The following is an 11,100-nucleotide window of genomic DNA, read 5'->3' as shown; positions in this document are numbered from 1 at the left end:
TTTTTGTTATTTATATTTTATTCATAATAATTAACTATTATTATTAATTATATTTATACATAAAATATACACATTTATAAAATATGAAAATATTAAAAAATTACAATAATAATATTAATAATAATAATAATAATAATTAATATTTGATTGAGCTGCGTAAGAATATAATTAATAATATAATAATATTTCGATTCTTTTTTATTTAGTTTTTCTTTAAATATTTTTCTTTGTTAATTTTTACCCATTATTGTCTTAATACACATAATAATACATATTTTTAATATTCCTTATATCCATTTTCTTTTGTCTTTTTTTGGTCAGACTAAAAATAAAAAATTTAATACTTTTAATGATTTTTACATAGAACTTTAATAGATTGAAAAATAATGCGAATCAACATAGCTATGATTTCTTTTGGCTAGTAAGTAGTACCTGTACTTTAACACTCAGTCAAGAAGTTAGTGTAGACAGGTAACATACTTCCATTAAACTTCGAAAAAGTTAAATGATAAATCGGCAATATAGACAAACATATAAAACCACGATTATTTTACTATTTGATTAGATCAATTCCACACAATATTTTTAATTATTTATAAAAGTTTTCTAGATTTTTGTCCAAATTATACCAAGTTTCCTAATTCGTATCCAGTACAGAGTTAATAAAGATGTAAATTTACATTTCTATCATACAAATTATGCTTATTTAGAGTTTTACTTATTTTCTGTGCAATGTTTATCAAATAAATAGTTAAATTTGTTATTTTGGAGATCAAATCGGTTATATAGACGAATCAATCTACTCTACCATTTCGTAGGATTTTTAAAGTTAAGTGGTACGACAATGGATACTCCTCGCTGTATTGCAAAAAAAGAACTAAACCACGAACCCATATAACAAAGACGTGAAACACTATTACCGAGCTATAAGCACCCTTGGATGAATTTACGGCGCCTATATAACCCAAAACCTTGAGCTAACACGTTGGCGATGTATTTAGTGAAAAAATGTAAATTTTACCACTATTTCTAACAAGTCTTTCTCCGTTTAATTATTTCCTTCTCTCAAGATTACTAGCACCCCCCTTCAAATTTAGAACTTTTGCTACAGTAACGCCATTTTCATTTCACTAAATTTGTCGAACATTTTTATTATACGGAGTCGGTTCCCCTTACCATCTATCCTCCATAATAAACACACTATTTACAGCATGAAGGTTATAAAGAAGGAGAAAGATCGCTATGTACTAAAGCATTAGCGCACCTGTCCCTGAAAATTTGTAGAATTTATAGTTAATTTTTAAGCCACCAGCCGCGCTGTCATCAAGAAGTAGTATCTGTGAAGTTAGCTGTTGTTGTTAGCATAATGTACAAATTGATATATCATTTCAAATTAGCGCACAACAGCCCGCCTTTATTGATACTTCTTAGCGGTCGCAGCGCCTCACTTATTTTATCCATATTTCGGGGACAATATTTTCTATAGCGATCGTTCTCTTTCTTATAAGCTTCATGATTTACAGTTTGAATTAAAAAAGCGCAATTTAATGAGAAAACTTTTGGTTTAACAATATAGCTTTTATATTTCCCTTTATAAAAGTTCTATGTATTTTTTGAGTATTTAATTTATATATATTTTAAAAGATTGTCTCATTCTTTTAAAACTTCATTATCTGAATATTTTCTACATTTTTTGAAATTTGTTGAAAAATGAAAATTAAAATTTATTGCAATACTTTCAGGTAAAAATTACTGCTCAATTGATAAGATAATTAACATTTTTATATTAATGACATACGTTTGGCCACAGATCGCTAGAAACCTAGACCGCTAACAAAAAAATAGTAAAAATAAGTAACGTCAGTATTTTCGTCAGAATGCTCGATTGTTTAATGATGAAAATAATTGCCATTGCCAAGAAAATGGAAGACTAAATGATCTGCGTTTTCTGACCCAAGTGTCTACAGTCGATGTATTTCTATAACTGCAGTTTACACGTCATTTGGTTATACTCTTTTAATTTCCATGTTTGCAATCTTGTAATCAATTTGTAATTAAATTTTCAACTTCCTTCATTGTTCTCACGTAAAAATCTATTAAAAAGGCCTTCTTTCATTCAAACTTTTGAAGTCAAATATAAGCTGAAGCTTGTATGGAACAAGTAAGTTAGCGACCTAAGTTTTGTATAGACATCTATCGATTTGAGGCTATAATTTATTGACAAGGGACAATTTCTGATAATTATCTTCAAAATTCACATTCTCAAGAGTCAGACAATATGCTTAATGTAGCCATGTGTCAGAAATAGAAAATTATTTCAATTTTCTGACAAATGGAAATTACAAAATAAGTCAATTATGTACAATATTTTATCCCCTACCGCTCTGTTTTATTTGTTTTGTCCATGGATAAAGTAAAGAAAAGATATTAGATTGGAGGTGTTACATCCAAAATTTATCACGATCGGAAATCTCAAAACTGAGTTTTTTTGTTTAAATTCGGAGAATTCAATGCGTTCGTAAACCGAGCGTGGGTCTCGAAAATCGGAGATACACGATTAAATTTGGAGAGTTGATAGACCTATTCTATTTTAACGCTAAGATGTCAGCGCTAAAAAAATACGAGTAAAAAAAATCTAAACCATACTTAAACAACTCAGCTGATGTTTTCATTGAATTAAAAGGCAAAAGATACCTTCTTTATTGTACATTTTAATGTGCTGTGTAGGTATTCATGGGCGTTGCCATAGCAGTTCTTTTTTATATCGCTAGCTAGACTCTTTCTTGGTATTAAAATCCAAGGGAGCAAGTTTATTGATTAATAGTTTACGTTGAGGCTTATCTCGTTACTATATCCATGGTTCTAAGTCATCTAGACGATTAAGAACGCGAAAAAAGAAAGATAGGACGTTATAATTCCCTTGTAAATAAATTATTTTGATGTCATAAATATAAAATTAAACAAAAAGTACACTTATGTTCAAATAAAAACGTGCCATGTTAAATAATTGTGTACCTTTCAAAATTAAACAAACTGTGAATTTTATTTACACTTCTTACAAGTTAAAATGATTTTATTTTTATTTCGGACACAGCATTCGTCTTCGTTCACAACATTTGGAAGGATACATTGATTTTTTTTATGAAGATAAATATAAAAAACTAATTCTTTTTTTTTCCAAGCACCATAAATTAGGGCGTATTAGATTTTATTATTTTTTTTAATATAAACACAAGCAATCACCCATTTTACACACATTCTTACTGTTCTAGACTTTTTATACACTCGGTATTAAAAAAATTGTTTTAGTCTTTAGGTCCTTTCGTTTTGTTCAATTTGATCTAATAAGAGCACAATTTTTTTTATATTAATTCGGCTACAAATTCCGGTTGGCCATCTTGATTTATTTTTAACGTGTGATTACCACTGTTCGCTGTTGTTGATGAGTTTCGTGGTGGTGGGGGCCGTAAAAATACTTCGGACGACGTGTCTAATGGTTCGGGAACTTGAAACGTTGATCCTTGGAAACCTAACGCTGCTTCATAATACTAAAAATCGGAAAAAAATAATTACATATTTAAAAAATTACAGTACAGCAGTCTGTATCGAGACGGTAAAGACACTTACACTAGGTGCTCCACGCATTGAACTATGAGTACTACTACCAGCACGAGGTGCTCCAGCTAACGTTGCATAATCCGCCATGTCATCTGTGTTGGCAGAACCACGTCTTGTTGTATGTTGAATTGTTGCATATGTATTATCTACTTGAGATAATTCAACACTATCTCGACGACGTTCCATTTCTTGAATTTGTTGCTCTGGCTCACTAAATACTTGCATTGTTAACTCCTGTTCTTCGTATAATTTTAATTTTCTGAAAATTTCATTCAAATATTTTAAAACTTATCTATATATAAAAAACTGAAGGCTTTTACGTTTGCCATTATATCTCGAAAACTTATTCGGTTAGGATAATTTTTTTTTAAATTCAGATATATATTATCTGATTAAGTTTTTGCATCAGAGGCCAGAAATTGTGAAATTAAAACTTTAAAAAATGAAAAAAGATGAAAAGTATCAAGAACGGTGAAATTAGTAATAGAATTTTAGGACGTAACGAAATTATTAACATTAATAACAATTCTTAGAAATACTTACTGTTCAATCCATAATGGATTTTCTGTTGTATTTAAATCATCAATAATTGCTTTTTTGATAAGTGCATCCTTTTTCTTCAAATCATTAGGAATTGTTAAAACCCTACAAAAAGAAATATTACAAGTGAATTAAAATTACTTCAGAAAAGAAAATTTTAAGCTATTATCGCTGTCGATTAAATTTATTGTTTAGAAAATAATGTATCGCCATCTTCTCCTGGAATTTTCAGGAAATTAATTATATAATCGATCCGAACTCGTTTCTCGGGAGCTTTTGGTTTAACTGAACACCAATATCGCGACAGAATTGGTCCCCGAACTATCTGGTGCCCATAGTGAATGGTGCCCAAAAACCTTCGAGTAACGACTTTGGACTGATTATGTAACGAAGTTCACCCTGGGATGCAGGTACCTCGGAGATCAATTCTGTGCGATATTCGTGTTCAGCGACTCCAAAAACCCCCGATTAAAAAGTTTGGAATCATTTTCTTCACTATTAACCAAATTGTGAATTTAGTATATTTTGCGGTCAATTGAAAATGCAATTATAAAATGCATATTATTTATGTAAATTGCTTATTTTTCATTTCTTATTTAGTTCACCAAATTTCCTGACGCTCTAACGAATCGAATGCAGAAAACCACATTCAAATTCGTCTTACTGTTCAAATTTTCGATTTTCAGTGCTTCGTTTCTTCGACTATAGTTCTTTTTTCTATCATTAGTTAGAGCCTTTCTTAGAATTAAAGTCCCGGGACTTCAAACAATACAATACAAAAAAAAAAAAAAAAACACTCACCATTGTTTTAAACAACAACATACAACAATAAACGTAATAATTCCAACAAACAATACAATTAATAATGCAATTAACGCTGCTAATGCTGGATCAAAAGGTTCTTCTTTAATGGCGTCCACAACTGGTACAACATTTTCAATAGCGAAACCCGTATAATAATCTTTTAAGAAATCATATTTAGCATCAATTAATTTTAATACTTCCGGTATTGTGGCAATTGTTTGTGTTTTTTTATCAACAACATGTATTAACATATCCGACCAATCAGAATGTATACGACCGGATGAATCTGTATGAAAACGTATTTCATCTACAACCACTAAACTTTGTGTTGCGTTGCTTAATTCAGCAATAATTTCATCTTTTTGTTCGAAAACTTCGGTTGCTGGACGTGACATAATTACTTTAATTAATTGTTCTGGCTCATAAATCCATATCTGTAAAATAATAATAATAAAATCTTATTCTGTAATAAACATCTCCTAATTTTTAGGCCAATCTATGCAGTGAGCTACAGAAAAATTTTGTTTCCAAAACTCTGTGCGCATCGGCCTCTGCACGCCGATGAAAATTCAGATTCGGACATTGTCGATCTTAGGTAGGTTTTAAAACTGTCATAATGCAAAGAATTTGATAGATCATTGGAAACACATTTGCATTGCAAATATCGAGTGCTTTGGCTAAATTTTTGAAGTCCTGCCCGGCAATGAGTTTTCGCCAACTGTGTAACTTCACCGACCTAAATGTCACGGAACTCGTTGTGCAAAATTGAAGAGTATGGTTCAAAAAGTTGAGCGCAAGAGTCTTCATCAAAATTTGTTCTTTTTGGTTTGGATAAAGACAAACAAATAAAATACTGCGATGATTTTAAAATCGATCCTGTAAATGTGCCAGAAACAAATCGATATACTAAATCAGCCTGTACATTCGAGCGTTGAGTCTGTTTTTACACGAACCTTGGTTTCCTCAATTCTGTGCCGGTTTTGAAAATTTTTCTCAAATCTTTTTCAGCGTGAAGTCGAAACACTTGAACAGCTAACAATTCAGTGGAAATTACTTTAATAAATGGCTGCATTTACAGGACTGAATTGTTAGTTTAATTTAAAGTGGACAGATTCTCAATGGAGGATTGACTCCCATACCCCCCTCCACTCCACGGTGTAGGAGGTATGGGATGTATTTTGGCCTCAAATTAAGAACAAGAAAACATGCATTTTTTGGTTTTCATCAAAAATGTTTTTTCCTACTTGAACTTTCGGACCCGTTACAAGAAGTCTCCTAAACGAAGTTAACAAAATTTGAATACTTACATGAACTCTTGCAATTGCTTCACGTTCTGGATAAACAATTTCACGTGCAACCACTTCCACAATAAATCGATCTTGATTATATTCAGCCATATAATTTGCCGTAATTAAACGACCATCTTGTGTTATATTAAATGGCGATGGAATAATGGATCCAGATGATTTATCCGATCCATATTTATACAAATTTGAAGCTCGAATATAGTACATAATAGTTCCGTTTGCCCCTTGATCTGGATCTTCTGCTTGTACATGAATAATTGGATTATTTATATCGGCCATTACATTGATACCCGCATAGTAATTGTTTATTTGGAACTTGGGCGCATTATCATTCTCATCCAAAACGGTAACTTTCACTTTGGCAATACTGCTATCATGTGCAATATCATATTCTGACATTTTGCTTCGTTCTTCGGGACTTATATAATAATCGGGATCATTATTCGCAATTATATATAAATAGTATTCAGATTTTTCTTCGCGATCGAATGAAGTGTTCGTATATAAACTTCCATCGGATTTATCCAAATAGAATCGTTTCTCTTCGTTGCCGGATAAAATATAATAATAAACTTTTGCATGTTTTCCTTCATCTTTGTCTATTGCTTGTACACGACCAATTCGTATATCTTTTGGTGAATTTTCTAAGATGTAATAACGATATGGATGAGCAGTTATTGAATCGGGGAATTCTGGACGATTATCGTTTGTATCGACAAGTATGATGGTTAAAAAACGTAATGTTTCATACCATGTGGGTGAACCATGATCCATAGCAACCAAAACCAACTGAAAATAATTTTTTTGCTTTTAATTTGAATCACAAACTCAATGGCGGGTTTAAGGAAAAAGGTCCAGTGGGCAAAATCTATAAATGGAGCCGTTTTTTTTTCTCTTAGTCTTCGTTAATGCACTTGGTGTTACCCTTGTGGTGCCCATCCATAGAAATTTACCCCCCCCCTTTTTAAGTTTTCGGGGTTCTTGTGGTGGCCTACTTCGGGAGCCAAGTGAGTAACTGCTCCTTTGCCATTCCTTAAATCTGCCACTGCACAAACTATATGTTAATGGATTACTTACCTCAAATTTGGCTTTAATTTCTCGATCTAAAAACATTTTTGTTTTTAATTCACCCGTATCGGCATCAATGATAAATTCATCCGTTTCTTGAGTATTTTTATTCCCAACTTTCAAATGATATGTAACTCGTCCATTTTCGCCCGTATCTTTATCCGTTGCCTTAACTATCATTATTAAGAAATCAGCGCTGGCCGCATTCTACAAACCAAAAAAATGAATGAAAATTTGAAATTTACGCCATAATATCGCACATTGTATACCTCTGGTACTTCAACAGTAGCATTTGCCAATGCTGGCATAATAAATTCTGGCTTATATTGATTAACATCCAAAATTTCAATATTTACGTGAGTTTTATCTGTAAATTGACCATTTCCATCCCCATCGCGAGCCTCAATTACCATATTATATTGTCTGGGTTGACCTACTAGCGAAGCATCCGGATAAATAATACCAGTTTTAGAATCCAATGTGAATACACCTAGAAAATAATATTTAAGGTTTACGAAAAACTTTTCAAAAGAACATTTTAAAAACTTTTACCTCCAACATTTCCACTGACAATACTATAACGGATTGCCGAATTAATTCCATCATCTAAATCTACAGCTTGAACTTTTAAAATTGGTGATGGTGGGTTAAGAGATAAATTTTCTACCACGCTAGCACGATAATGATGTTGAACAAAGACTGGTGGATTGTCGTTTACATCTAAGACTTTGATATGAACCTGGAGAAATGAAGGGCTATATTTAGTTGTGATATTCTCAGCTTTTAGAATTAAAATTTTGGAAAAAATTTATTTAAGGATGATTATCAATCCACTAAACCACTCGTCGGATTCACAAATCCCTTTTATGTTCCTATTAGTAACAGTAATGTCCTCTTGTCCTGGTACCCATACCAGGTTTACATTCATTTATTCCGGCAGCACATTTAAGGACGTTCGGCAGTCCTGTGATACCTTTTAAATACTTGCTTTAAAATTTGAAAATATTCTTACCTGTGCAGTAACAGTACGCCTAACCGCTGGAGGTGCTTTATCACTAGCCACTGCTTGAATCACAATATCCTTAATCATTTCACGATCTAATAAACCAGAATTCAAAACACTAATAACTCCCGTATCTGGATCAATTGTAAAATCGGCACTATGTTCACCCACTAAACTATACACAATTTCACCAAATTCACCATCATCTCCATCCGTGGCTTTAACAGTTAAAATCGATGTACCAGCTGGTGAATTTTCTTTAACAGTTGCTTCGTACTCAATGTGTTCGAATACAGGATCAATATCGTTTATATTAATCACATTCACTAGAACATCCGCTGTTGCTGAGAGCTGTGGAATACCAGAATCGTAGGCGACGATCGTGAAATTAATGTTTTTAACTTGTTCATAATCAATTAGACGTTTTGTCTTGACCACCGCTGTAAAAATAATACATGAGTTAGTTCGATAGTTGAGTTACGATTTTGGACAGAGATAATCGATTCACTAAGACCTGAAGAATTTTTTACATTGCTCAAAAACTTACCTGTATTATTATTTATTTCAAAAAAATCACTATTTGGATGAATTTCATAGTAAGCTATACTTGAATCGGCATCGGTGGCTGTATAACTTCCCACAACAGTTCCAATCGGTAGTTCTTCCATTAAATCCAGCGTATATCTTGGATTACTTGGAGTCCATGGTGGATTAAACATTGGTGGAAAATCATTAACATCGACAATCGTTATAATTAGAGTTCCTAAACAAATAAAAAGGATTACACTTTAAACTTCCTGAGACATCAAATAAAAGATAAGCACAAACCTTGAGCTTGTTGTGGTGTTGGCGCCGTAATATCCGTTACCAAAACAGTGATTCGAACAACAGCAGCAATATCACGTTGTAATGTTTTTGCAACAGTAATTTTTCCCGTTTCTGTATCAACTGCGAAGAATTCTTTAAATATTTCGTTATCAACAACTTCTTTTCCATTTTTATCAACAGCTGTAATAGGTTCAGCCGCAGCAAAATTAAGTGCATCTGTTGAAACGATATCAGGATCCATTGCAGTTAGTGTATGAATTACAGTTCCTGGTTCAACATTTTCTGAGACTTCTGCACGCTGTGTAGATGGAACAAAGTATGGGAACTTATCGTTTACATTTAAAATTGAGACAGTCAGTGTTGATGTGCCTGTTAAGGTTGGAGTTCCTCGATCCACAGCAATTAATTCAATATTATAAGTATTCCTTCGATCATAATCCAATTTTGTTGCGACTGTCACAATACCTGTAGACTCGTTAATATTGAATGCATCAAAAGCTCCTTTTTGTATGCGATACCTAATTTCGGCATTTAAACCTGTATCAGCATCAGTTGCTTTTGTTGCAGCAACTGTTGTTCCAATTGGAGAATTCTCTGGTACTGAGGCTAAATAACTTTCGCTGCTAAATATTGGAGCGTTATTATTAACATCCCTTACAGTGATATTCACTAGACAAGTACTGGTAAATTTTCCATCGCTAGCTTCTACCGTTAACATAATATTATCGCTAGTAATGTTTGTCATATCTAAACCTTTCGGATTTGTTATTAAAATTTTCCCAGTGTTTTCATCAATATCAAAAAGATTATTTACATTTCCAGAAATTATTGAATATTTTATTTCTGACGTTTTATCAATATCGCGTGCCATAACTTGTAATTCTGGTTCAAATTTCAAAGCCCCTTCATCGATTACCACTCGATAATTGTTGTTATTGAATATTGGAGCATTATCGTTACTATCAATCAAGGAAATCTTTAAAGGTACAACTGTTGTTTGACCTTTGCCTTCATCGTCGGTTGCCTTGTACGATAAAAAGTAAACATCACGTGTTTCGTAATCTAAACAATCGCCTTGCCCTGGTGTTTCACAAGGTGCTACCGTAATTGTACCAGTTTTATTATTTACAATAAATTTATCAGCCCCATTTCCGAACAATTGATAAATTATACCATTTTCACCAAAATGACCGCTATCACGATCTTTAGCGGTGATTGTTGTTACTAAGGAACCAGGGGATGCTGTTTCAGAAATACGTGCCATATATGCTTCTTGACTGAAAGTCGGAGCGTTATCATTTGCGTCGGTTATACTAACGGTTACTGTTGCAGTCGATGAGAGTTTTTGTGGTGTTAAAGTTTCTTCGGCAATAACCTAAACAAAATTATAAAATATTCATATAGAATGCAATAATCAACCGCCCAAAATATTGGAGGGACCAATATTCTGGCATCTCTCAATCTCTCCTCTCTATTTGGTAAAACCAATATATTTTTAGTGACGATCATGAGTTGATTCAGGACTTTCTAAAAGAAATAAATAACGAGAATCACTTACCAAAATGATAAACTTCCTTTGATTTGGATTCTCATAATCCAACGATCCATTTGTCACACGAATACTAACTGATGTGGATCCTTTGGCTAATTTTGGTTCAACCGTAAAAGCTTTCGAAATGTCTTCCAAACGTAACGAGAATACGGAATTATTTCCAACATCTGAATCACGTACAGTCATATCTAAATGTGGAAGAGGTGTTCCATTTGGTACATTTTCTGGTATTTCAACACTATATTCACGTTGATTAAAGCGTGGTGGCTCGTCATTTACATCTTTTATGGTGACAGTTGCTTCAGCCGTGGTTGATGCTAATGGATCGTCAGTTTTAGTTCCGTTCACAATTTCTACGGCCTAAAATATTAATAAAATCG

General features: G+C 32.7%; 1 protein-coding gene across 1 annotated transcript in view; it reads right to left on the bottom strand.

The window, feature by feature from the left end:
• Window positions 1-1,710: 1,710 nt before the first annotated feature.
• Window positions 1,711-11,100, bottom strand: part of LOC123290952 (cadherin-87A-like) — a 261,023-nt gene continuing 251,633 nt past the window's right edge. Inside the window, exons 7-18 of the mRNA XM_044871340.1 lie at window positions 10,727-11,080; window positions 9,169-10,543; window positions 8,888-9,103; window positions 8,350-8,780; window positions 7,890-8,076; window positions 7,607-7,827; window positions 7,347-7,544; window positions 6,270-7,058; window positions 4,960-5,396; window positions 4,162-4,263; window positions 3,628-3,877; window positions 1,711-3,548 (exon numbers count right to left, since the gene is read on the bottom strand). Of these exons, the coding sequence (XP_044727275.1) occupies window positions 3,363-3,548; window positions 3,628-3,877; window positions 4,162-4,263; window positions 4,960-5,396; window positions 6,270-7,058; window positions 7,347-7,544; window positions 7,607-7,827; window positions 7,890-8,076; window positions 8,350-8,780; window positions 8,888-9,103; window positions 9,169-10,543; window positions 10,727-11,080 (4,746 nt within the window). The 3' untranslated portion in view covers window positions 1,711-3,362. The remainder of the gene's footprint in view (window positions 3,549-3,627; window positions 3,878-4,161; window positions 4,264-4,959; window positions 5,397-6,269; window positions 7,059-7,346; window positions 7,545-7,606; window positions 7,828-7,889; window positions 8,077-8,349; window positions 8,781-8,887; window positions 9,104-9,168; window positions 10,544-10,726; window positions 11,081-11,100) is intronic.

Source organism: Chrysoperla carnea, chromosome 1 (assembly GCF_905475395.1).
Source record: "Chrysoperla carnea chromosome 1, inChrCarn1.1, whole genome shotgun sequence".
Lineage (NCBI taxonomy): Eukaryota > Metazoa > Arthropoda > Insecta > Neuroptera > Chrysopidae > Chrysoperla > Chrysoperla carnea.
This window is presented reverse-complemented; position numbering and strand designations above follow the sequence as displayed.